Consider the following 27,180-nt stretch of genomic DNA (forward strand, 5'->3'; position numbering starts at 1 on the left):
ATGATGCCACCATAAAGCACGAAGGTCATTAAAAAGGTCAGAGATGAAATGTTCTTAATAAAACGATGATTTGATAATAACATAATCCTTAAATCCTTACACCTGAGTAAAACTAAAATCAAACTGTTTGGTAATTGTACAAAAAACATGTATGAGCAAATACAAATCGTTCAGTCTGTACTGCACAGATAAATAAAGAGATATTATTATTTCTCTATTATTTAATATTTCAGGGGGACCCGAAAACATTTACGCTATTTCCCCCTCTGGGGTCATGACAGAAAATAATTGCAAAGCACTGCTTTACACAAACATACTGTATACAGGTCATCCCCAATCTACAGTACATGTCTTGTCAGCCCCCCCAACCACCCTGCCCCACGAAAGAAGTAATACTCTACAAGGTGGAGCATTGTTTTCTACCAGATGACCAAACCACCTGGGTGGAATACATACATTTTCCTTTGAAGTCCCTGTGAAGCTCATTGTAAGCGATTCCAGTCAGCCTTCCAATCTGCCCCCGGGTGGACAAAATGACTTGTAAGGTTTTTCCAAAGGTTTTACAAGATGACAATACACAAAGAGGATAAAGGGGGAAACCTTACATCAGGATGCCTCAAAACAAATTAGGACGCATCAAAATGTGTTATTGTGCACAAGGAGGTTAGCATCAAGAGCCCATCTGGGCTTGAGGAAACATCTCCACATGTGGAAGAAGAACGTCTCAATCAAGCTCCTAGTCAAGGAGAAAAGAAAACGTAGAAAAGAAAACCAAGCGCTCTTTGACACATGATCATTTATGCACAACGGCATACAGCGGCAACAGAACCAATGTTGTAGTACGCAGCGCTAAGGAGTAAACTGCTGAAACAGCATTATTGGTGATGACTGCATTGCAAACAAAAGTACCACAAGCAACATTCATGATTTTATATTTGCAGAGCTACATCTAAAGCTCCTGGATGCTGTCAACTCATGATACTTGTGGGGTTAATTAAAAAAATACATCAGGCGGTTGCCTACAGCCACAGCTGTTAATGCCAATATTTGTTTCTTTACTAAATAGAGACATCTGCAGTTTATGCTTTTGAAACTCGAATCTTCGTCGATTACCTGAGACTCTGTGAAACTCGAGTCTTTGTAGAGTAACTGTGAGTCTGTGAAACTGAAGTCTTCATCAAGTAGCCATGACTCAGTGAAGTTCAACTTTTCTTCAAGCACATGAGTCACTCGAGACTTTGTCAAGTAACCATTAGTCTGTAAAACTCACTGGGAGTTAGCAAAAATCAAGTCAAGTCTCCGGTGAGACTTGAATCTTTGTCGAGCGCCTGCAAGTCAGCAAAAGTCAACTCTTCATCCAGCACCTGTGAGTCAGTGTGACTTGAATCTTTGTAGAGCACCTGTGAGTCAAACTCGAGGAGATGTCAAGCACCCGTGAGTCAGAAGTCAGAAGGAGAAAGCATTGTTGATTCGATGGAAGGAACAGATGTGTTGCTTTTTCCACTGGGTTAATCCATTTATACAAAAGCAGTTGCACAAAAAAAAAAAAATCCAATGACTCGTTCATGAAACGCACATCTCTACTCACACAGCATTTGGGATTGTGGCCAGGAGACTTTAAATGTGATGGCAGTGTTGCTGCCCACTGGAGTGCAATGCATTGCAACAGCAAGCATAAAAGCCAACAAACATTCCCTGAATAGAATGTGCTACGAGCCAAAAGGGGGAAAGAAGCTTGGAAGTCTTTCATATTTATCCCAATTTCTGGTTCTGTTGCCTCATAAAAAAAAATAAACCACGGCTATTTGTGAAACCCCCCGCAAAACACACAGCCACATACTCGATGGTTTTCTTTGAAGGCACTTCAATGGAATCCCTAACTTTGTGAAATCACAGTGGGATTTCTTGCTACATGCAATATATTAAGCTCGTGTTGATTGCAGTGAGTAATCATGGGGAGCTGCTGCCCTCTGTGGGTAGCACAGGGAACTACACGGGCCTTTAAAATATAGTGTAAGGTTAGTCAGTGATAATATATTTTGCAACAGAACGGAGCTGATGTTCTGGTTGGAGAACAGAGAGCTCCGGCCTTCTTACAAGGAGCGTGTCGATTGTCCATAATTGTTCTCCATGACTTCCTCTGATCACTTCCTCCTCCTGCCAAGAGCCTCCAGAGCTGATTTAAGCAACTATGACACTTACTCCTCCCTCTGCCCCTGATCCCAAGCTGCTGGAGACTTCTTTTTCTTTCTCCTTCCTTGCTCCATCCTGCTACCACCTTCTTGCTTGGGAGAACCAGGAGTCGCACTTTGTAAGAATATACACATAGCTAGGCTTAATTATTGGTCCGCGTTCCATTTCTAGGGCCAAATTAGGTCTCACAAACAATATTGTTTGTCTTTGCACTATATAATAAAAGCTAAAATTGGAAAAATCAGTTTGCAAAATACTGTACTTTTAGGATAGGACTAACCATTGTACATGGTTATAGATCTATTTGTCGTGTGATTTCGAATACACAACTTATTTTTCTTCAACAAACTCCTATAAGCTGATTTTTGTGACGCCCTTATTTTGTACCCCCACAGAATGTGCTGTTATTGTGAAGGCCGGAAGATGGACGGTCAGTAGCATACAACAAGTGGTTAGAGCGGCACTTCCAGTGCAATCACCCCGTACCATGACACAGCAGTATGGGCACATTGAGGGGGAACTACTGCTGTAGCTATAAAGCCTAACATCCAATGTCCAACGTAAAACTAACGTCTGCATGTTGGCATTTTCTTCTTCTTGTGAGTGACAATTTTCTCATATGAACACTTGTTAGTAGATAACAAACATTCACACTTCAAATATTTTTGTGGGCTCCTCCTCGAGCCTCCTATGACGATCTAGCCTTCCTCACTTTAAAGGCCTTTAAAGGCTATTATGGTCATTTTTCGACCCTTTGTATTGAGTTGGGCACAATAACCCGCACAGAAAACTTTCTACACCTTCATGCACCGATTCAAGCTGTATTTCTTCCATTTCCATTTCCATTCATTCATTTTCTACCGCTTACACTCATGAGGGTCGCGGGTATGCTGGAGCCTATCCAAGCTGTCTTCGGATGAGAGGCGGGTTACACCCTGGGCTGGTTGCCCATATAGACAAACAACCATTCACAAATCACAATTTGGAGTCGGGTCTCCAAGCTGTGTGGCCTGTACGCTAACCACTTGGCCTGTGTGCAGCCTTCCTTGGATTTGTGCTTTTTAAAATTTATTCCACCCACAGCTTGCCTCCAGGCACGCCCACTCTGCTGTGATTGGTCACATGCCCAAAGTGCTTCCTATCTATGAATGACCCCCATACTGGGTATGGAGTTGATAAAAAATAAAGTCTAATTGAATAAAATGAATAAAGTATGGAGTTGATCATAAATAAAGTCTAATTGAATAAAATGAATAAAGTATGGAGTTGATCATAAATAACGTCTGATTGAATAAAACGAATAAAGTCTAATTGAAAAGTATTTCGAAGCTACTGGACAGTCAACTTACCGTGGAACAGTAAGTTACACAGTTTGGAGGATATTTCACGTTCATGTTCACATAAACAGTCCCGTGTGAAATGCCGTTTCTCTTGCTGGCAATCACCAAATATAATAACTTCTGCCTGAACTTGTTCCGTAAACATATACAGAAATATATATAGAAAACAATCATTAGTATTACCATTAGTTGTCGTCCAACAACAAGGACCATGATGACTTGTGTCTTTCATCATCAACTGAAGTGAAACCAGCATGTTTGTGAGGGTGTTTGCCCAGCACATCATCTATCAAGTCAGCTTGCAAACATTATTTCCTGTTAATATGCTACTGAGACTTTTATAGAAACACAAATTAATAAGACAGTCATCATTCACAAGCTAAGTACAAAATAAATCCTCTATAAACATAGCATAACTATTAAATAAAAAGCGTGTTAAAATAGTCTGACTTGCCCAATAAAGACAATTGTGAAACCTCTGTCCGGTTATGATATAAGTGAATAATATAATCGTAAATTAGAGATGATAAAGTAGTTATTAACAATATTATTATGGCTAAATGTTCCTCTCTGAGGTCTTAAGACAGGGGTATTTAACCTTTTTTCAGTACAGAGTGGCCCGGGGCCATTAAATACTAACACCATAGATTTCATTGAACTCATTAATTTGTTTTCACTAATAAATCAAATCCACTCACAGTGTAACAAGCTAAAACCTGAATAAAGTTTTATTGAATAATAACATGACATGATAAAATACGATAATCACAAAGATGATTAAACCTATCTTAACTTTTGCTGTTCATTCATGGAACAAATCAAGCAAGAAAAATTGTGTTAGCTAGCGTCAGACCGCACTGCTCACATTAGCTCGCGGTTCTGCCTCGCTTCCTCCATTCACAAAAGTCAGGATTGTACTTACGTAAATATGTTGTATTTGGTGGTGGTGGGGGGGGTGCTGGCACCACTCCTACTTCTACATTGTAGTTGTAGTTGAATGTCTTCTTCTGATCTTCTGTGAGCTTGTTAAACAACTGATTGACACATTACCGCCACTATCTGGTCGGAAGCTGCACTGTCACTGAGAGTCTCATGGCTAACATACAGTAGCATAGCGGCTAGCCTATCTCTGGTGTCTCCAGTTGATGAGCTACTACGCAGGCCCACAGCCCTCGGCTGCCCACTGGTGCAAAACTGAAAAGTTTTTTTGCGGCCCTATAGGTGGCGCTGGAGGCCCAAGTTTGGGCCGCGGCCTTGTGGTTAAGAAAAACTGTCTTAAGATACACTCGTAGCCAGTTTCCAAAACATACTTACGTCACCGGAAGAGATTCGGAGCTTTGACGCTAAAAGTGAAAAGCAACATTGGCGACATCTGATGGAAGCGCGATGTCAACACAATCTATGTCACTAAAATGAATCAAACACAGGTCGCCATCACAAATGCACAAATAAACTCGACAGTGCTGTCGTTACAAACCAACATTGTTTAATGTTTAATGCCAAAATAACCGGTGAAAGCATGGCAGCCGCCAGTCCGTTTGGAACGTATGAAGCTTCGGTCACGTGATATTGGCAGCTCAGGTCCCAGGTGAAGGGGTGTGATTCAGGACGTCTGACACAAGCTTCGAGGTTTCGGGCTCATTTCTACCAAAACACTAAGTTTTGGTGATGAAGCTCTCCGTGCAGTCACGGCGGGGGCAATAAAAAGTGTAGTATTGCCTTTTTACGGTACTTTTTCAACCTTTTCTGAAGTTCCGCATTGGAGTAGAAACAGAAACAGGAAGGGGCGGGGGAGTGTTGCATTTGAGGAAGTTACTCAATATAGGAAAATCCCACATTTGTTAAGGACGGCTCCAAACATGTCAGCATAGAAAGAAGACGTAAATCCTCATTCAGATATTTGGTGTTGGTCACAGAATGTCAAAAAACTCGGTGACTCCCTCTACTTATATTCGTAAGCTAGGCTACAGTCTGCTTTGTAGGTTGGCCGACTTTTTAGACCCGCAGGACAGATGGAAAGACGTCATCACATCTATCCGGAAGTCAGACGGCGACTTGAAGTACTCTCAGCAGCATGTTAAGTATGTCATCACTTATTATTATGGTCCGCTTACCCGTGTGGTGTATATACTGTGCGAAAAACGTGCAATCAGAAAACACGAAATGACCAAATACTGTAAGAAATACTATAGAAAAAAACAAAGCATCCAAACTTTAAATGTAAACCTATACAGGGCCGTGTCAAAAAGTTCATTCAAATTTTGAAACCGTCATATATTCTAGATTCATTTTGCATGCAGTGAACTATTCCACAATTTTTTTTGTCTTAATTTGGATTATTATGGTATACATCTTAAGAAAACCCCAAAATCAATGTGTCATAATATTAAAATATTCGGACAGTACTTAGTACTTAGTCAGTCTTAAAGTACTCAGTTTGCTAATTGCTCAGTTGCTAATTAAAAAAAAGAAACGTTATGGGATTTCAGTGCCATCATACGTTTTTGTTCTTTTTTACAATCCCCTTTTTGCACTTTACCCAGATTTACACCCTATACGGTAATTTCAAAAATATACAGTATATACTCACTATTATTTAAGATGTTTTACTTTGATTCTAGCAAAATTCTAATCAGCATGACATATTTTCCTTTTTTTTCTGTTTGACCTTTTAATTGACAAATTACAGCTTTCCTCCCACAAGTTTGTGCCTCTAAACCTGTCCCGCTGCGTATTTTAGCATGCATTCTATCATCTGAATGTGTGTGTGTTTATTTGCAGGCGGTTTGAGACCCTGGTCAGGCAGGGGAAGAGTCCCACGGTGGAGCTGCTGCAGGACTGGGGTGTGTCCAACTCCACGGTGGGAGAACTTGTAGACATCCTCAAGAGCCACAAATTATTGGCAGCCGCTAGCCTGCTCTTACCTGGTATGAATCATTTCTAAGTAAAATCTGCACATTTCTTTGTACTTACACAAAGAAAAAAATTGGACGATGCCACGTGGGACACGTTGTGGTCTTCTACAAATCATATCATAATATCTTGTGGTTTCAGGCCACTTAAGGTAGTGAACTTGGTTATGGTGCTGATGAACTAGCATCGAAGCAGGCTGGCCTGCATCACAGTCTATAGCACATTGCTAACGGGATTTTTCCATCCACTCACAGCGGATGAGGACGTTTCCATGGAGACGCCCCATCCTTATCCTGCAGCACAAGCATGCAGCAGCCTGCCAACGTCTCCAACCTGGAAGCTGGATGAGACAGAGAAGACAAAATTAGCTCCTGCTCAGCTTCAACCGTGCATCCAAGAAGAGAAGAGCAAACCAAACCACACACAAGGTTGCTGTTTGGGAATTTCACCTATGATGCTTTTTCCTGACCTATAAATCCAGTCACCATGTTGGATTCTCGTGTTAAACCATGCCAAGGCGTCAGATAACGAGGTTTGCGCATTTGGAAGTGAGCCTTGACAGCTCGGTTTTACAGAGTTGTGTATAACGGCAAGTTCTACTGACGTCCTCATACGGGCTGCAGATTGCCTGCACTCAGTAAACACGGAACTACGTTTCCCGAAGTCCTCCGGATCACTTGGGAGTGTGGCCAATCACAGTCCAGTGGGCTCGGCGGGAAGAGGTCCAACGGTGGGGTAAATGACACAGACATTTTGAGCGGGAAAAAAGGCCGGAAACCCAAAAAAACACTGCTGGAAGAGGCACACAGTATGGAAGATCTCGAAAGCTTTCTGCGAGTTATGGTCTGGCGCTGCTCTATGGGAGTCCACAACTCAATACCAGGGCCCGAATAAAATTAGTATAATAGGTCCCCTTTAACTCTATGCTATTTTTGGTCCATTATTTGAGTGTTGCGTCGTGTGCACAACAAGTACCTGTACATATTACTGTTTCGGTTAGAATTTAGACTTTCTAACTGTATATTTTTTGAATAAAATGATGGCCCATATTTCCAAAATTGATATCACTTTACAAAAAAATTGATGTTGTTGCGTATCAAATCGTTTAGCACAGAGATTTACATTGCTACTTATTAGAGATTAAAAACACATTTCTATCTGTGATTAATTGTGAGTTAATTTTGGACAAAAGGTGTGAATAATCAGGATTACATCTTTTCATCTGTTGACGGCCCTAATATAGGCGCATAGAACCTTTTGGAGGTGCTTTAGGCCAGGGGTCCCCAACCTTTTTTGCACCATGGACCGTGTGACTTGGGTCTTTTTTTCACAGACCGGCAATGTGTGCCAGACAAATACAGCAAATATAAAATAACACGACGGGGCTAAAAGCAAATGTTAAGTGCAGGGAAAATATAACTCAACCGCTCAATCAGTGGGAGGCAAGAGCTTGTTTTGTAGAGACGAGATGGTCCCATCTGGGTGTGATGGGAGACAGTGACTCGTTAATAAATTATATATTATTTCTGTGTTGTTTTGCTCGGTAGCAAAACACTACGGACCGGTACCAGTCCCCGGCCCGGCGGTTGGGGACCCCTGCTTTAGGCTCTCTAGACGGCATCAGTGTGTGACTCTGAGTAGTCTGTTCATGTCTCACATCAGAATTGTGGATTCATTCATTCATTCATTTTCTACCGCTTTTTCCTCACAAGGGTCGCGGGGGGTGCTGGAGCCTATCCCAGCTGTCTTCGGGCGAGAGGCGGCCAGCCAGCCAATCACAGGGCACATATAGACAAACAACCATTCACACTCACATTCATACCTATGGACAATTTGGAGTGGCCAATTAACCTAGCATGTTTTTGGAATGTGGGAGGAAACCGGAGTACCCGGAGAAAACCCACGCATGCACGGCGAGAACATGCAAACTCCACACAGAGATGCCCGAGGGTGGAATTGAACCCTGGTCTCCTGGGATTGTGGATGATGGACAAAATTCCCCAAAAGCGCACTTTTCCTTGATCGATATGTCTGTTCCGGCTTTGACGTCTGCATGAGCGTTTTGCAGCCATGACAGTTTGAGGTGCTCGATCAGCAGGTGGCAGTAGAGAGACCGACATTCTAAAGTGTTTTTCCCCCCCAGGTTTCACCAGTTTCTCCTACGACGAGCTGAGGAACATGACCAGAAACTTTGACGAGCGTCCCATGTCTGCCGGCGGCTGCAGACTCGGGGAGGGGGGCTTCGGGACCGTCTTCAAAGGTGTTCTGTGCAACACAGCTGTGGCGGTGAAGAAGCTCAACCCGGTGAGTAAAACGTCAGCTTCTGCAAGGTCATAAACGGTGTTGCTGGAGGGACTCACGTGGCGTCTTCAGGTAGATGACGTATCGCCCGACGAGCTGCAAATTCAGTTCAAGCAAGAGGTGCAAACGCTTAAAGTGTAAGTCTCGGGTGTTTGTATGTAGAAGATGTAAGATAAGAAAGCATGAAGGTCCAATTTTTGTATTTCATCAGCTTGAAACATGACAACCTGGTGGACATGGTGGGCTACTCCAGTGATGGGCCGCACCCGTGTGTGGTCTACGCCTTCATGGCTAACGGGTCTCTGCTGGACAGACTAGCTTGCTGGGTGAGCACCATCTAGTCACAGAGGTTCTGTCCTTATTATTAGTCCTACTCACCTTTTCTGTCCGTTTTGTTGCTTCTTCTTTCAGGAAGGAAGTCCTCCCCTGTCCTGGAAGGAGAGATGCTTGATCGCTGATGGCACAGCGAGAGGTTTGGATTATTTACACAGCAACCATCACGTCCACAGAGATGTCAAAAGGTACATCCAGTATTCCTGTATGAGACGGGTGGAGACATGTATATGTGCAAACCGACAGGTGGCGCCAAACAACTTCTTCCCAAGCCAGTCCAGAGCTTTTCTTACTGCCACACACACACTCCAACCAATAAACACGACACGGCCACCAACCTTCTCCAGCCAGGTCCATTTTGTCAAAAACTGGTATTTTGTAATGTAGTAGTGCTGATTAAAAACATTAATCATGTTACTCATGTGTGATTAATCATGATTAATCAACACCATGTTTTTTTTAAAATTGCAAAACAGTTCAAAACAATTTGTGTTGTGGCAGTGCAAATATCCTGCTAGATGAAAACCTGGTGGCCAAAATCTCAGACTTCGGACTGACGAGAGCCTCTGCTAAGCGGACGGCGACAACGGTGATGACGGAGATGATCGTGGGTACCTGCGCGTACATGGCCCCCGAGGCACTCAGGGGGGAAATCACACCCAAATCTGACATCTTCAGCTTTGGAGTGGTAGGCTGCTATATTTATACATAAGCATTATATCAATATCATATTTATTGAACATTTATGTCTTTATTTTATACATTAGATTTTTATAAAAATGTTATATATTTTATAATATATTTGAATATATATAATATATATTATGTTTGTTTATAATATTATAATTTTTTTTCTTCCCATTTTTCAATTTTTGCTGTTTGATTTCAAGTTAAATATTTGTTTTGATGTTCTGTGGGCCATAAATGCTTGCCAGGCCGCACTTTGGACACCCTTTTGCAACATGAATAAACACAAGTAAATCCATCGGGGATTAAGAAGAATAAATGTGTCATCTTCAGGTGCTGTTAGAAATCCTATCTGGACTTGCCCCGGCAGATGAAAACCGCGAGCCGCAGTTTTTGGTAAGATCGGCTTTGTGTCAGTTGCACCACCACCAACCTGTCCATGAAAATAAGTCCCCGCCTCGCTACGGCAGATGGACATGAGGCATGACATCGATGACGAAGACGAGGACCTCACCCTGGAGGCCTTCATGGACAAGAGGATGAGCGACTGGGACCTGAGCCTGGCGGAGAGCATCTACTGCTTGGCCAGCAGCTGCCTCCACGAGAGGAAGAACAGGCGACCGCTGATCTCGCAGGTACTGACGCTAGGCTACCTTTCCACAGCTATTGATGGAAGGTGGGCGGAGGAAAGCTGCAGTGTGTTCAGCTTTGGTAGCAAATGACGTTTTTGTCAACAGGTGGTGTCTGAGCTGAAAGGAGTGGTCAAGACTATCTCGCTGGAATCGTGTGCCTAGGACTCAAACACAAGATGAATACGATTGATTGATATACTTTATTAATCCCCAAGAGAAATATACACCGGACAGTTCCCTATAAACTGCATGCGTGGGCATCTTGTCATATCCTTGTTGCGCAACAAAATAAATCGAATACAGGAAGTTTTATGCCAAGTTTGCCCGAGTGATGCCAGTGGTTGTTTTGTTCTTTTCAGATTTCTTAATGTACATTTTTTTTATTTAGACAAACATACAACAAACGTGGCATCACTTCCAGAATGAAATAGTTCCAGAACAAGATGCTGCAAAACAGAAAGGAAACTAAAGTATGCAGAATCAAGAAAAGAAATGAAGAAAAGAAAGATGGAGATGATGGAGCAGATGAGATGGTTCCAGCATGTCCAAAGAATATCAGGATGTTTGTGAGTCTGCTCAGACACTTTGAAAATGACATTGTCATATATGTATACAGTATACTGTATTTAAAGAAAAATAGCATGCACGTAATTTTGTACTAAAGGCAAGTATATTATTATTATTATTATTATTATTATTATTATTATTATTATTATTATTATTATTATTATTATTATTATTATTATTATTATTAAGGTATGTAGTATTAACAGTTCAACTTTTTAATTTTTTTTAAGTGAATCGTGTGTTTGTGCAATAAAAACTACCCCTGCAGTACAGTATGGATGCACTGTATGTACTGTATGTACTATTTGTACCTATCCTCCTCACAATTCCTCCACAAATGTTGAATTGGGGTACAAAATGTTTTTTAATAAAAACAAAAGTTCAATTCATGAAAAACACATTTTTAGTAATTTGGTAAAAATGTTATAATAAAATAATAAAAATGTTTAAATAATTTAGTAATAATTTTAATAAAAATATTTACAAAATATTTTTTGTAATTAATAATTATTGAAAATAGGTTGTTGTATCCTGTTATATATAATTCCTAAATCCAATTCTATAATTCCTAAATCCGGTGGTCCCTGTACACCCAGGCTGAATGAGGATGATGGTAGTTAATTGGTTCCAGATCCTGGTGCCCTCAGTGGATTTCTAAATGGAATCCTTTGCTAGTTAGAATATAGAACACCTGTTAAGACTTTCTAAATACAGTTGCTGACATTATTAGAGCCCTCAAGGCATGAAATATCACCATAGTCACTTTTACACTCCTATTACCCAATACAGTAGACATAAAAGTGCGGTAAGTAAGATGTAATCTAGACTGACGCTCTAGCAGTGGGAAAGTTCCTTGGTGGTGCTTACTTGAATCTGCTCTGCGATATAACAGAATATTAAGAGTGAAATATTTTATTTTTCAGCAATTGATGTAATTAAAAAAAACCTTGTAATTAACCCGAGGGCTGGGGTTGCAGGTATCCCGCCTCTGGGCGCCAATGCCAATGTAAGACGATCCATGGAATGGGAGTCATGGTGGAGCCATGGTGGAGTCATGGTGGAGTCATGGTGGAGCCATGGTGGAGCCAGTCACAGCTATTTTTTTGCAATTGCAAATGTAGTGGGATCCACTGCAGTAGAATTGATGTGTGTGTGTGTGGAATGCCCATTTTATGTGACAAAAAAAATACACTTTTTTTTAAAACAGAAATATGGGACTATGTGGGTGTGTGGATGCTGAAGCGCCAATGTGTGGGGATCCACTGTATTATTCATAAGGGGGAAAAAACCATTTACATTTTTGTCCAAAAATCAGCAAATTTGCAGTGGCTTGAATGATGAATGTGACGTGTGGGGAGCCACTAAGATCATTTACTGAGACAAAATAAATGCCTATTTTTAGAGGAAAACGTGCTGAAATTGAATTGGAAATGTATCAGGATCCATTGCTTTCATTTATGGGGAAAAATATTAATTTTATTTTTTAAAGAAAACATTTGGAAATTTGCCAGGGTGTAACTGTAAATTGATTTTATTAACTTGTATGCATGTTGGCGGCACGGCGGTCGAGTGGTTAGCACGCAGACCTCACAGCTAGGGTTCAATTCCACCCTCTGCCATTTCTGTGTGGAGTTTGCATGTTCTCCCCGTGCATACGTGGGTTTTCTCCGGGTACTCCGGTTTCCTCCCACATTCCAAAAACATGCTAGGTTAATTGGCCACTCCAAATTGTCCATAGGTATGAATGTGAGTGTGAATGGTTGTTTGTCTATATGTGCCCTGTGATTGGCTGGCCACCAGTCCAGGGTGTACCCCGCCTCCTGCCCGAGGAGAACTGGGATAGGCTCCAGCACGCCTGCCACCCTTGTGAGGACAAGCGGTAGAAAATGAATGAATGAATGAAATCCATATAAAATGACCCAGAACACGTGATGTGCAATTTCAATATTTTATTCTCCTTAAAAAGAAAGATCTGTAAGAAAACAATTATTTTTTTTGCTTCTCTACTTCTAGTGACATTGACAACATGATGAGGTGAGCTTGGTAGTTCGTCTAATAATCGGAATCAGTAGATGAGTGGCTGCAGCGACATTTTTCATAAATTCCCTTTCTTACTCTAAGCTCGCTCTCACGCTTTCTTCCTCTCGGCTGGGATTCTAACAGCTTCCTCTGCTGTACAGAGTTTACATAGATGAAATATTTCTGGAAACCCCTTGTTCAATTCCACCGTGATCCTCAGCATCACTACCACAACACACACACACACAACCACACGGCTACCATATGTACATTTACAGCACTTGCATAGAAAAATACGTTTCTCAGCAGATGATTTTTGTGTTTTCTCTCTCGCGCTCCATGCAAACCACAGTAAAAAAAAAAAAATGCAATATAAAATGCACTTATGAGTGGGATCATCATCTCTGCTTTGGAGCACCAGTCTTGCACACACACGCACACACACATGTACATACATACTACACATAGGAAGTGACGTAAGGAATGCAAATAAAGAATTTGAGCAACTTAAAAAGGGGGGGGGGGGGTGTTATTGTGATCGGTACATGAATCACTGGGAATGCACTAAACAGAGACGTGGCGTTGCTCAGGTCACATGGGCGTGCATAGCTGACTGTGGGTGAAAGAAACCTGCTTGGGAATCCTATTCTTTTTAAAACAAGCAACATCTCTGGAATGTTCCACTATGGAACGTGCACGAGGTGTCAAAATGGTCCGTTCTTAAATGTTCTGTTCATCTGTGGGGAGTCGAGTCATGCGGCGCCCGCCACGTTTGCCTTGCGGGCCTTTGGGTTTGGCGAAGGCTTGCTTGTGTGCGTGCTGCTTGGGGTGCACCTCGTCGTACATGAAGTCGCTGGTCAGGTCGTCGCCGCTGTCGATTTCCAACTAAGAGAGAAGATACACAACAGAAATCCTGTTTCACACCGATGATACTACGACTACTACGACAAAATATTTCACTGGGTTGGCAATTTATAGTAAAATCAAAATGGCAAAAGGCGTCCCCATAATGCATTACACAAATAGGGGGCCACCAATTTCACTCACATACATCCCTAGCGTGTACATACTTACGTGCTTAGAAAGAATCATTTCATTAACCGAATCCACTGGGGCTCACCTTTTTAGGTGATAGTTAATGGATGGTTACTTCACCTTTTTCTCAATCTCCATGTTCAGCTGGTTTTCCACCATGTCAACCAGAGGGTTTTTGCAGCTGGAGTAGAGCATCCTCTCTCGGATGCTGCACTTGTACCCAGGCATGGAATAAATAAACACTGCAAAGAAGGAGAAGAAGAACCCATCAGAGCAGGTAAAGACAGAGGAAGCCCTGGCGACACTGAACTCACCTGTGGACTCCAGGTAGTCGCCCTCGTGGGAGTGTTTGTAGAGGAAGAAGTGGTAGCGTGCAGAGTCTTTGGGGATCCTGGACGGCAGGTCCCTCAACTCTGTTTGCTCGGTGCTGCACAAACAGATGAGCTCCTGTTCGGCGTCCACTTGCTTGTCGACCAAGGAAAGAAAATGGATGTTCAAATGTATGTTGATAGATGCAACTGAAGCACAGTTCTGTTTTTGTGCGGAGCATTAATACCATGGTGTGATGCTTTGAAAGCCTCACAAAGGCCTTTTAGGCCACATGAACAAGCCATTGTGTTCGCCGCTGACAAAAGACACATGATGGATTGTCTTCTTCTTCCTGTCTGTCAAGCAAGCCGCCTGCTCTCCCTCTAAGTCCCCCAGCACTCACCAGCTGTACGTAGTTGATTTGCCGCTGCCTGAAACGCTCGAGTGCTGCCACCGCATCTTTGTGGATGGGGAAGGCCACACCTTGGAGCGTCTGGTGCTTGGAGTCCACACTGATGTCCGTCTGCACCTGAACACATCATACAGCCACGTCATCAAGATGCTCTTCACTCATTGAAATGGTTCTCCCCTGGATGTCAGAAATAATTATATATGAGAATTGTAGCAAATATTTCATTATAACTTTTGCGGTATATCATCACTAGCATTTTTCTTTCTATTGGCTGGGATAAATTGCATGGTTATGAAGCAGCCTGTGTCCAGTTAATAATTTGGTCAAATAATTCATAGTTGATCATTTCACACCCACTGCACGGGCCTCACAGCTAGAGAGATCAGGGTTCAATTCCACCCTCGGCCATCTCTGTGTGGAGTTTGCATGTTCTCCCCGTGCATGCGTGGGTTTTCTCCGGGTACTCCGGTTTCCTTCCAAAAACATGCTAGGTTAATTGGCCACGCCAAATGGTCCATAGGTATGAATGTGAGTGTGAATGGTTGTTTGTCCATATGTGTTGTGGGGTTTTGTTGTTGTATTGTTGTGGGGTCTCTTGTGACTTCTTGGATCAGTCGTTGCTGGGGTATTGGGGTCATTTTGGTTGGCCAGCCATTCCTGATAAGGCTCACCACTGTTCCATGTTTTTGCCATTTGTGGATAATGGCTCTCACTGTGGTTGGCTGAAGTCCTACAGCTTTAGAAATGGCTTTGAATTTTTTTTCTTCTCCCTTTAACTTTAAACGTTTACGGGATCAACCCAAACTACCTTGGCAATCGACTAGCAGTTTGAGATCAACATGATGGCCACCCTGGTCTATGGGGTTACAAATACATTATCTCTCTTTCAATATTACCAATATTCTTCTGTTTGATGACAAGTACCCGGAGAAAATGACAAGATGATGACCAATAAGATGAAGGTATCTTGAAAATGCATGAAGGCAAACGCAAACATCACTGAGCTCCTGAGGAGACGACCTTGCATATTAATGCCACAATGCCAGACTGCAGGTTTTTCGTCCATCTGCTTTGGTTGATGAATATTTCAAAGTTTCTTCATCATCATCATCATCATAGCACGGTCTGACAGGAGAGTGGGTCCACATCTCTAAACATGACCATATATGGTCACAAGACAAAATGAAGCAACAATGGCAATGTCTTGTGAGTGTACAGATCTTGTCATGTGGTCAACGTATGCACAAAGCTCTCTCTCGCGGCGCAGGTCTAAACTTTATGTCTTTTTCAGAGGAGGAATGGGTGTGACCCGCATAAGCCCCCGAGACTCCACCTCCTACCATTCTAATGAGTCAGCATCTTTTGCACTGAGGTTGTACTGCCGGGCAAGCACAAGCACACTGCCGCTGACCTTGCACTGCAGCTGTTTTACAAGGACGCAGTGCTCGCTTTTCATTTCACACGAATACACACATGCGCACACACACACACACACACACACACACACACACACACACACACACACACACACACACACACACACACACACACACACACACACACACACACACACACACACACAACACACACACACACACACACACACACACACACACAGTGTTCCCTGCATGCAACGCAGATGTGATGAGAAAGAACAGCGTTGGGAGCTCATTTAGTCCGCTAACGTCCCTCTGGATTGCTTCCAGACAACAACTACACAACATTACCTCATGTCAAGGCTAGGACTGGGTAATATATTGATATTTTTATCATATCCATATAGACTGGATTTGATACAATAAGGTTTCATTTTTCAAGATTGCAAGCTAGTTCCAGCACCTCCTGGACCGTTTTTAGTGTTTAAAGGAGACCTATTATGCTTTCTGCCCTTTTCTGACATATAACTGTAGTTAGAATGTGGTATTCTCATGTTAAATGATGCCAAAATTACAGATAATGAGGTTTGTGCATTTTGGGATGGCTCAAAACGCTCGGTTTCAAAGGGTGATGTAACACTGCCCTTTCTTGGAATTTCACCAAGATTGAGTTGGGGACGTAAAAAAAGTAGTTGACAACTACTTCAATAGTCGACTTACACAGTAGCGTGTAATGGGTATTAGTCAAATTAAATGGTTCATACTAGAGACGTACTACAATGAGACAGAGGAGGACACGCCTTGCAGTGGCCCAAGGGATTCCCTTGTACCCCGGTATCAGACGCTCCAGCACACAGGAACCGCCACCTGCTTTTTCATGTGGAGCCAAATGTTGACCCAGAGGACGCAAACCCGTTACACGTATAGACATTTATCCGTCAGCCAGGTGACCAAGTTCTCGCCCACAGTTGTCAAACACGAGCCCCGTCGGGGTGACGATAAATAGGCCAAGATGTTATCATGTTATCTGCAGTCTGCTCCTCTGCACCACACTCACAGGCCACAGAGCAGAAGAGACCAACGACTGTTGGAAGGCAGTTGATCCTGACCCAAGCGGGCCTGGCAAAGCATATTCCGGCTGGTGTTGTCAGTAATGTAAACAGAGAATGGAAGAACTTTCAAGCCACTCCATGTTCTATTTGTGGTCCGATCTGTGTGAGGTCATTTAGCAATTCTAGTGCAGCCGGGACAAATGGGTGTCTCGATTTAAGCTGCCGGTGTACTGAGTAATAGACCCCTCTCATACCTGCCAGTTTCTCGCAGAATGCATGATCGCCAAGTCAGCCACGCACACAATTTTTTTGGCGATGGTTGCTGGCAATATATACATGTTCAAAATGAGGGGAGCCAGGACTGATCCCTGTGGGACGCCATTTCTGAGGCGACGCACCTGCTCTTTGGGCTATAACCAATGGTGGGGTTAAAACACCATGATCATGTGCCTGTCTGGCAGTAAGCATACAAGCTTGCCATACGGTATCGTAGGCTGCTGTGAGATCAACAAACAAAGCACCTGCCTTTTTCATTATTTCCTGTGTTGCAGCACCTCCATTGGCTCCCTGTCACATCCAGAACTGAATTCAAAATATGGCTGTAAAAAAAAAAAAAAAAATCTGGCTGTATACATTCAAGGCCAAAGAGGGAGGAGAGAAGGTGTGACAGGGTTTAACACAGCCGAGTGTAATCTTAACCAATGAAATTAACACGTCTCATTGCCTTTAAATGTGCAGGGCCCACAGGACTAGGCATCAGAGGAAATCGTTGGATGGTTTATACTCTCCCGGTATCTCATCATCATTCTTATTTTAATGTACCCCATCTTTTCAGATCACGTTAAGAATAAAGATTAAAACAGAGAAATATGGGCAATCATAGGTAAATCCTTAAGACACCGACTGAGATGTGAACTCATTAGTTGACATTAGGGATCGACCAATATGGTTTCTTTCAGGCCGATGCCGATTTTTTTTCCCATCACCATTAGCCGATGGTTGATTTTGCTTGGGCTGATATTTGTGGCCGATACTGCTTTTGCTCCCTCCATTTACATGAAAAAATGACAATGATAGGTTAATGTTTATTGAAGTTATCATATATACTGTGAACACATTTAAATATTATATGTATGTGCCCTGTATCCTGCTGACCTTCGGCTGAGTGTGCCTATGGAATAAAAGACTACAAGACACTCAAGATTGTGAAGAGGAAACAGAAAACATCTGACCACAGCGGCACACAGAGGCACGACAAAGTCCACCAATTGTATTCTTATCATACATCTAAATGCCATCAACTGTTGTGTAAGCTTGATCACATCACATTGCAACAGCCACTTCCCTGTCCTTTAGGGCTGCATTGTGAACTTTGTAACTTCGGGAACACCCCACAAAAATAAAAAGGGAGGCAACGGAGATTGTACTCAGAGCGGTTGGAGATTGTGTGCCGAGTACATCTCAACCGTTCTCCTCGCGAGTCAGAGTACATCTCAACTGTTCTCCTGGCGAGTAAAATTGATAACTGTTGCCTTCTTTCTTCTGTTTCATTGTTAAGGTGCTTAGACCTGACAGATAACAAATATTCCAGGTCTCAAGTTTAAACAAATATTTATTGAAATGTAAACACTGAACACAGTAGGATTCAGCTTTCTTAAACACACATTTAAACGGCATTATCAACTTTAAAAGGAATAAATATTCAACCATGTGCATTTCTGAACATTTCTGTTGTAGTTTAAGTTTTATCTAGCATCGATGTAGACTGACTGTAATGATCCCTCCCCCGCGAATTTAGTACGATTTATAAAACATTTCTCTTAAAGTTTGTGTTGTGTACGCTAACGGCTGCTCCAATTCGTTCTGTGTGTGTGTGCGCGTGCTTGGAGAGACCGCACACACATAACACAACACGCATTTAACCTCAGCCCGGCGTTGGCTGAATTAAACTCCTCCAAACACCATGGGACTGAATTGCCAGGGTTGCCATATTATTAAAAGTTGAAAACATACCCTTGTTGGGATTCACCACTGTTGCAGTGTGGGAGGGGTACCGTGACTGCGTGTCCTCCGGCAACACTAAGCTGCCCGGCGGATGCCTGTCTGTAAATACATCGGTGAACCCACGCATGTATCGGCCGATACCGATTCAAGTAAATAACGGAAATATCGGCCCGATATATCGGTCGATCCTTAGTTGACATCATACTTTTCAGCTGCAGTCAGGTTGCCTGCGGCAAGAGTAGACCAGGTCGGAGCTGGCGAGCTTTCAGCGCACCTTCGACGCACTGTTTTGTCAAATGTTTTCACTGCGCCAAGCTGAAAATGTGGACACCACCCCCTAGTGCGCCGTCACACCCATCTCGGCCTCGCCCAGTCAATCAGATTACGAAATTGGCCACGCACTGTGGTGCCTTGGACGAAATTATCACTGCACGGGGTGCGCCGCGCTCTGCCACCCTGCGCTGCGCCACAAAAATAGAGCCCAGAGTGGCAAAGCTGCATGCTTTTCATTTTTCACTATGTGGCCGTCGCTGGAAAAACGTTTGGACACCCCTGCATTAGAGCTATCAATTAAATTCAGCCTTCCTAATGGCCAATTTAAGATATTATTAAATATTATTTTAAAAGAATAATGACCATCCTGGGAGATGAGTGTGTACCTCGTGTAGTTTGATCTGTCTCAGTTCCTCCTCAGCAGCGGTGAGGGGCTGCGGTGCCGCCTGCGAGGTCAGATATTTCCTGTATCCGCTGAGGTTCAGGTCATCCTGGAGGACAACATACTGATTAGCGGAGTAACCAGGGATACAATTTTACGAGGTAACTGCTCAGTGTGTCAGCCAACCTTTGTGGTCCCAAAAATCTCATCCTTAATATGTCCGCCCCCAAACTCTTTCTTCAGTGTGGCTCTGGTAGCAGCAAACAGCATTTTGTTTCTCACCTGGTAAAACAAATACAATACTGATGTAGATATTCAGTTATTATGCATCTCACCGTTTACTTGCATTGGTTCCAATTGATTTGGACTTTGCCCCCATGGTCGTCCCATAGAAAGCAATGGAAACATAAATCATCTGTCCCTGTGTCAAATTGTTAAACAGTCCTTTTAATGCAACATTTCAACATTCTTGAAATGTAAAAAGAAGTGAAGCACTTCTGGAGCCTGACTGTGAGTTTTCTTAATTCACATCCTTTCCATTGTGCACAGAAGGTACCACATCCTTGTTATGTTGCCAAAAAGCCAAAGCTACTGCTAAACCCTCACAATATCCACAATAGATTGGTTGACTTGTGTTTGTCTGGCACCATGAGTGTGGTAGTTGTCTGGATCACTGCATGTCAAAAGCTACTTCAACCATCAACGGTTGTTTGACTCATTCAGACAACCTATACACAGTTTGCTCTTTTATGTTGATTTTATTTAGCACAGTTTTGTAGTAAAAATTACAAGATTATCTAAGGTTCACTTACTTGGGAAAAAAATAATTGACCTTATGCAATTAAATGTGATTGATTATGATTACCGTATTTTCCACACTATAAAGGCGCACTTAAAAGTCTTTAATTTTCTAAAAAAATCGACGAGGCGCCTTATAATCCTGTTATGAGTTCCAAAATCTGTTACAATGTTGTTGTGCTACTTTGGTAGCTATCGATACATATCAACGTATTATTATTATCAACGTATTTTTTATTCAATTTGTTTCAGGTATTCATTCAAGCCTTTATGTCTATGTTATGAAACGGTTCTGCAAGTTCCAGACAAGCCTGAGCCTGTATTATTATCTTTTGCTTTTTTTTGAATGAGACAACAAGAATGTTAAACTTTGCCACGTCCTGCAGCAGTCAATCCCAGCCTACTTTCAACTGGCAGGGAATTTTCCTCATAACATTCCTGAGTTCACATAAACATTTGTCTATTCATTTATCTATTGCACTGCAACTGGTTGTTCAGGTTTCACTAGAGCCAGACAACAATATCACTAAATAAGGCGGGCCATACTGATCCAAACTCATTTTCCCAGGAGGAATGAAATGAACTGAAGCACTGAGGTGGAAAACCCCACCCAGAAAGAAAGAAGCCTTTCATTCCCGTCTGCTTACAGTAGCGTGGTCAGGAGTCCAGGCCAGGAAGATCCACTCGAAGCCCTGGTTGTTGCTGGAGTCCAGCCTGTAGAGGATGTAGCAGGGCATGCAATCCTCCAGGAGGGGCAGCACTAAGGAGTCATACTCGTGGTCCCACTTCATTGACGCCTTCTTGGTGGTGGCCAAAGTCAGCTGCTCTGGAAAAGCAACGCAATTTCCTGTCACATAGAAACTTACTTGCTGGACTGATAGGGCTTATATATATTTACCATCCTCAATGATGATCTTCAATACTCGGTACTCGTCTCCACTCTTGGCACTGGCAAAAATGTCCTTCACATCATTGCCCGCTAGGAAATACATGAAAATGTCAGCATCGTATCGTTTTCACAAAATAATACCATATTCCTTCAAATAGTGGCCCTGGTTTAAATAAACACTATGCTTCCATTAGGTGTATTGCCCACTTCAATAAATAAATGCTTCACCTCAAATAAATACCACCCGTGTAATGTGGTCATGACCAATGAACACACACTGCTTACAGAGCAGACCCGGCATATGGAAAGCTGACCTTTATGTTTAGTGTTTAATTTGGAGCAAAACATTGCAAAACATTACAGCACTGGCACCGTCCCCCAAAATGTTAAGTAATAATAAGAAAGATAATTTGATCAATACTACAACATTATTAGAGCCCTCTAGACATGAAATAACACCCCATAGTCACTGTAACACTCCTATTACCCACTACAGTAGACATAATAAGAAAAAATATATAGAATTTATCATTTGGAGAGTTCCTTTCATTTTGATTATGTTCATGTTATTGTGCTTGTGGGTGTTTCTGTAAATGTGTTCCGGAGCTAGGGGAGCTAAGTGGTGTGCAGACAGAAAGTGACATCGGGGGTTGAGTCTTATTTTAGCATGGGTTACGACCGCTACAGTAGCCCGTGTTGGGGTTACTGTGGCTGTTCTGAAATCATTCAAACCTGCACTAAACATCTGTTGTTCCAGCAATTGAGTATGGTGCTTGCGTATAACTATTCTATTCGACTGTCGCTAACGCTACACCTTTTCTACACTGAGGGCTTCACTGAGGCTCTTGTATGCAAGTCCCTCTCCACATGACAATTACTCCACCGCTGCCTGCCATAAACAGAATCATGCACTTTTAGTCCGGTATCTGCCCTCTGCCTACTCTGCTTTTCAGCTACTCCAACCACCATCGCCTCACTGGCCTCTGCTTCCGGCTGCCCTCTGAGAAAAAAATCCACAAACTGAAGCAACGCATTTCCACGATCTGCACTATCCATCCATCAGCTTCCATCCTCCATCACCACTATCCGAATAAACACTCATCCAGCCTCCCCCACCATCTCTGTTGAAAGTCCACTCCCACTAGAGCTCAACGCCACTCCTGATCAGACGGTGCCATTCTGTTTCCTTTACTTCCGCCCCTCCAGCTGCTGTGTTGCCCTCTCTCGCTGCTAATGAGCTGGTTGACCTTTACAATTCTACTGTCCATTCGCCATTTGACTGCCTGGCCCAGCTAAAAACTCATCTCCCTCCTCAGATCTGAACCTTGGTTCAATCCTGAACTCCGCCAACTCAAAACTATAGGCCGCCGCCAGGAACGCCTTCACATCTCTAAATGTACTTAGAACAATATATCCTACCAATCTGATCTTAATGCTGCCAAATCCGCCTACTACGCCAACATTTTCCACCATGATGGAAATACTACAAGAACTTTATTCTCAACCATTAAGAAACGACTCAACCCTCTACCTCCCATTTTCATCAGTATCACAATGTCAACAATATCTAGATTACATGCATGATAAGGTCAGCTCTATTCATCAGAACTTGAAAACTCCCTGTTCACCTCCACTTAATTCCCATTGGCTCAATCCCATTATTGACTTGGCTCCCAACCGTTACCGTGCCAGCGTTCCTCCTACCTCCCAGTCAACAGATCATTGATCTGATCAGGTACTCTTAAGTCTTCCACCTGCTAACTTGAACCCCTTCCAACTGTATTAGTTAAGGAGTGTTTACCAACACTCTCCCGTCTTATCACTTAAATGGTTCACACATCCTTGTATACTGGCACCATTCCTCCTCCTCCTCCTCGCAAAACCGCCTCAGTTACACAAATATTCCAAAAACTCTGTGTGGACCCCCTTGATCTTAATAACTACTGACCCATATGAAACCTTCTGTTTATTTCCAAGTTACTTGAGGATATAGTGGCCACTCAACTCCGGGACCATCGACTTACAATCTTTTTGAGCTCTTCAAGTCTGGCTTTTGGCCCAATCACAGTATGAAACAGTTCTTATTCATAACACCAAGACCTGCTCCTTGCAGCAGACTCCGGCCTTCTCTCCATTCTTGTACTTGACCTTAGTGCAGCTTTTTGATACCATATCTCACTGTCCTCCTGGATGATTTAGCCTGCATTGGGGTCTCTGGCACAGCTTTGCAGTGGTTCTATTCCTTCAAGTCCAACCGTTTATTTATTAAAGGTCAAATTTTCATGCTCATCCATCACTCATGGTTTCCTTCAAAGTTCCGCCCTCGCACACTGCACTTCCGTTATATTATGGGAACACCCACCTGCTCGGTTACACTCTCTGTATTGACGGTGCCTAGTATTAACCAGTGGCGAGAGTGCCACTTTCCGTACGAGCTTACAGCACCATGACACAGCAGTCGGGGCATAGTGAGGGGGAACTAATGCTGTAGCTATGTACCTTTCCGTAGTGGCCTGAGGCATTGTGAGCTATTGTGAGGTGAAGCGAGCCGGTGTGGTGTGGCGAGCTGTAGCCTTGTCAATATGCTGGTCACATTATGCAAATGGTGCGTTCTTGGAGGATTGTTGGAGGGTTTATCAGAAGGGCAGTAGTTGCCTCATAACATGCATTATCGGCTTCTTTTTATCTGTATTTATATCTTTAGAAACACTGTTTTTCTTTAAAACCCATATTTAAGAAGTCAAATGGGGTTTGAATATTAGATTTATTAACACTGAATCCTATATCTTGCTAAATTCATTTATGTCTGGAATATGGTTGAGCGATATATTTTATGTACCGGTATACCGCTATAGATTACCATGATAAGAAAATGACTTATACCGGTATAAATGAAAAATGAAATGCTGTCATCGTGAGGAGAAGAAACGTTCATGTGTGCAAGTATTTACTCAGCAAACCGCTCAATCATGGCACTAACAATACCCTTGCAACCTGAACGGGTTGAAATGGCTATAAACGCCGGCGAAAGTTTTACAGTCTTACAGAGTATGAGTGGAAGCTAGCAAGGGTTAGCTTGTGTGGTTGTGTGTGCACGACTCAGGCTCGATGATTATATTTTCACCACATTGTGTTTTACGTCTTTCATGTAAGGAACATTTCACAGTGCCTGATGACGACATGCAGTTGCTCAGTGAAAAAATTCGAGGAGCAGGTTAATTTTTGAACATACACATTCCCCACAAGGGAACACACTTCAAAGAGTGCCGTTTTTGGCTCATGTCTGCATAAACAAAACAAGAGTGTCATGAAAATATCTTCATGCAGTTGGAATTGCATGGGTGACTACATCTTCCTTAATCACAAGCACAGGTATTGGAGTGTGTTGAAGATTTAGTAGTGTGCAGAGGCTGACATCCCATTAGAAAAGTTGTTACTAATAAATAAATGTGCTTTGCAATTCGAGACAAGTGTATTTCATTATATGGCTTAAGGTTTGTAGCTCAGAATCTGATGACTTTATATTTCATATCATCATAGCGTGATACATCCCAAACATATTGTGACATATGCGAAGGTCCATATCACCCAACCTTAGTCTGGAAACAATTAACTGCAATTAATGACTTTATAGAAAACTGACAAAAGGCCAACTTCCGAATAAGATGCCAGGTCCTCTCTAGTCTCTACATTCGAGTGCATAAGTTCAAACAAGGGGAAAAATGCTGCCAAATGAAGGAGCACAATGTTGTCCTACACGCTGTTAATAAACTAAAGATTACTATGCAACACATTTGAATCCCAACCAAAACAGACAAGCCTCTACGAAAACAACTTGAACCCTGTGAAGATGCAATCTGATCCAAATGCGAGATTTATTTCCTATATGTAGGAGAAAGTCGTGTTTAAGTCAAATAAACCACAGAGACGCGCTCATCCTGATTGATCAAGCGGCTGGATGAACAGGCCAGTCAGTAACATCTAAATTAAGGCGTCACCCGTTCATTCAACGGGATAATGTCAACATTATACTATCTCACCGAGGGATTGAATCGACTCGGAGACATGATTAGGGTATAATACACCCGACAGTCATGATTTAGGGCTCTCACAAAGCGCCTACCGACAAACATGTCATCACACATCAGACTAGCTAAAGCTAGCTAGTGGCGATTAGCAAAGTTGACTCTCGCGTTCTCTTACTCCATTGCTTTCATTGACGAGGGGTGATAAATTACGTCACATACGGAAAAGTCCAGTCAGACAGATGTTATTAAATGTACCTTGAATGCCCGTCTGATGTGACATGATGAGCGACTTTCGTCAGAGGGAAGCTTCAGCAGCTGATCAGGCGATGGAAGGGTCGCAAAGAAGCAGGAAGTGAATGGCACCAGTATGCCACGCCTCTGTGGTGACGTCACCATCCTAAACGAATCCAAGAAAAATTGTTCCAAAACGTAACCGACCGACATTTTTAAACGAGTAACAAAAATATTTCAAATGCTTCGAAAAACGTGTCTCTAGTATCAAAAAATACGAATTCAGTATACACAGTAAACGAAGCGAAGCGAATAAAGTGTAACCACCACAAACCGTCAAAACAAAACAATTTCTTATAGTTATCTTATTACATATAAAACATTTACAGACTAAAACATTTTGTTATAAACACACACGGCGTGAACGGGTTAAAACAACCGAAATTACATGAACATGAGAGCACATCGCAATAAACGTCAATGACGTCACAGCCAGTACAGCTACTCTGTGTGGATAACGCCCCAAAATGTGTAATAATCACAAAAAAGACAAATTAGGCGACAAAAACCGATGACAGTTGATAAAGAGGAGTGTGGGGCTCTTCAGTGGTTTACCAACACATCATTCCAAATATCCAGGTAAGACATTATTAGCTCTTTAGCTCATTTGTCTAATTTGATGTCTAATTTGTTAATTAACGTTTTTGATATGTATCTATTGTTCAACCGAACCTATAGGAACACTGAAACTGAAAGAGAAGAAGAAACAAGTGAGGCAAGGTGATTTTGTAGGGGCCCAGGATTTCTGGTGGTGCCCCCGATGCTGTGTTTAAAGGCAGATGTGCATTATTGAAGTGGACTCTGAGGTTGACGTTTTCTGTATAACCTACACTACCAGTCAAAAGTTTGGAGACACTTTCTCACACAATAACATGACATTGTATCTCCAAACTTTTGACATGTATTGTTCACGGCATGCCTGTCGTTTTATTTTGAAAACGAAGGCGGAAGCGGGGTTGCTGCACCACATTAACTTCGATTTACCGTCAACGTGTAGGTTATATTGATGCTATGGTTGGTTACGGTCCTCCACCACAGAACCAGAGCCCCTTCCACATACCCAAACCAGCTCCCTCGTCGGCCTCCTTTTACACGAATCACCGCCCCGCCGATCCAGCCCGCCTGCCCTCATGGACGCTCGTTCACAATGGCGGATGTTTCGTTGGTGGTCCTGCTGCCGTGTAGCCCCAGCAGGTCGCGCATGGATAATTCCAACACGTCCCCGCTGCTGTATCACCATCTACTCCTGAGCAGGATGGGGGCTCCGTTGGCGGTTTCATGTGTCCGAGGAACCCAGTAGGGGGCGGCGTCAGCGAGGTGCGTCGGACGGGGAAGGTTTGCCACAC

The 27,180-nt window shown here is 42.7% G+C and overlaps 2 protein-coding genes across 6 annotated transcripts; one reads left to right on the top strand and one right to left on the bottom strand.

Annotated features, from left to right (window-relative positions):
* The first annotated feature begins 5,082 nt into the window (after nt 1-5,082).
* irak4 (interleukin-1 receptor-associated kinase 4) lies at nt 5,083-12,474 on the top strand. 4 transcript variants are annotated; one of them, XR_009130101.1, is made up of 12 exons: nt 5,091-5,614; nt 6,315-6,460; nt 6,701-6,874; nt 8,590-8,750; nt 8,820-8,884; nt 8,959-9,073; nt 9,159-9,268; nt 9,582-9,768; nt 10,101-10,163; nt 10,238-10,402; nt 10,788-10,965; nt 11,944-12,474. XR_009130101.1 is itself a non-coding variant. In XM_058074901.1 (11 exons), exons 1-11 carry the CDS (start codon nt 5,451-5,453, stop codon nt 10,866-10,868), a joined length of 1,431 nt encoding a protein of 476 aa, XP_057930884.1. In that variant the 5' UTR covers nt 5,091-5,450; the 3' UTR covers nt 10,869-11,332. The 4 variants fall into 4 exon arrangements, 3 of the variants coding, with proteins under 3 accessions (XP_057930886.1, XP_057930884.1, XP_057930885.1); XM_058074901.1 differs by lacking the exon at nt 11,944-12,474 and having other exon boundaries at nt 10,788-11,332; XM_058074902.1 differs by lacking the exon at nt 11,944-12,474 and having other exon boundaries at nt 5,093-5,614; nt 10,505-11,331.
* A 426-nt stretch (nt 12,475-12,900) lies between these two features.
* On the bottom strand, nt 12,901-27,130 carry LOC131130844 (twinfilin-1-like). Of its 2 annotated transcripts, XM_058074905.1 has the most exons (10): nt 26,895-27,130; nt 25,799-25,940; nt 21,525-21,605; nt 21,274-21,452; nt 20,015-20,110; nt 19,833-19,937; nt 14,733-14,858; nt 14,335-14,485; nt 14,141-14,262; nt 12,901-13,870 (listed from the first exon to the last, which is right to left on the bottom strand). In XM_058074905.1, the coding sequence occupies exons 2-10, from the start codon at nt 25,821-25,823 to the stop codon at nt 13,706-13,708; spliced, it is 1,050 nt and encodes a 349-aa protein (XP_057930888.1). In that variant the 5' UTR covers nt 25,824-25,940; nt 26,895-27,130; the 3' UTR covers nt 12,901-13,705. The 2 variants fall into 2 exon arrangements, with proteins under 2 accessions (XP_057930888.1, XP_057930887.1); XM_058074904.1 differs by lacking the exon at nt 26,895-27,130 and having other exon boundaries at nt 25,799-26,740.
* Nucleotides 27,131-27,180: the final 50 nt, after the last annotated feature.

The sequence above is a fragment of the Doryrhamphus excisus genome, chromosome 6, assembly GCF_030265055.1.
Source record: "Doryrhamphus excisus isolate RoL2022-K1 chromosome 6, RoL_Dexc_1.0, whole genome shotgun sequence".
Classification (NCBI taxonomy): Eukaryota; Metazoa; Chordata; class Actinopteri; order Syngnathiformes; family Syngnathidae; genus Doryrhamphus; species Doryrhamphus excisus.

Excerpts from the sequence above, each read along its gene's own strand:
- LOC131130844 (XM_058074905.1), bottom strand. The coding sequence starts at position 25,823 with ATGTCACATCAGACGGGCATTCAAG. Across the intron at positions 14,486-14,732 it reads AAATCAACTACGTACAGCTG|CAAGTGGACGCCGAACAGGA; the intron begins GTGAGTGCTGGG and ends TTGGTCGACAAG. Across the intron at positions 14,263-14,334 it reads CGACTACCTGGAGTCCACAG|TGTTTATTTATTCCATGCCT; the intron begins GTGAGTTCAGTG and ends CCTTCTTTGCAG.
- irak4 (XM_058074901.1), top strand. The coding sequence starts at position 5,451 with ATGTCAAAAAACTCGGTGACTCCCTCTACTTATATTCGTAAGCTAGGC. Across the intron at positions 6,875-8,589 it reads CAAACCAAACCACACACAAG|GTTTCACCAGTTTCTCCTAC; the intron begins GTTGCTGTTTGG and ends TTTCCCCCCCAG. Across the intron at positions 8,885-8,958 it reads GAGGTGCAAACGCTTAAAGT|CTTGAAACATGACAACCTGG; the intron begins GTAAGTCTCGGG and ends GTATTTCATCAG.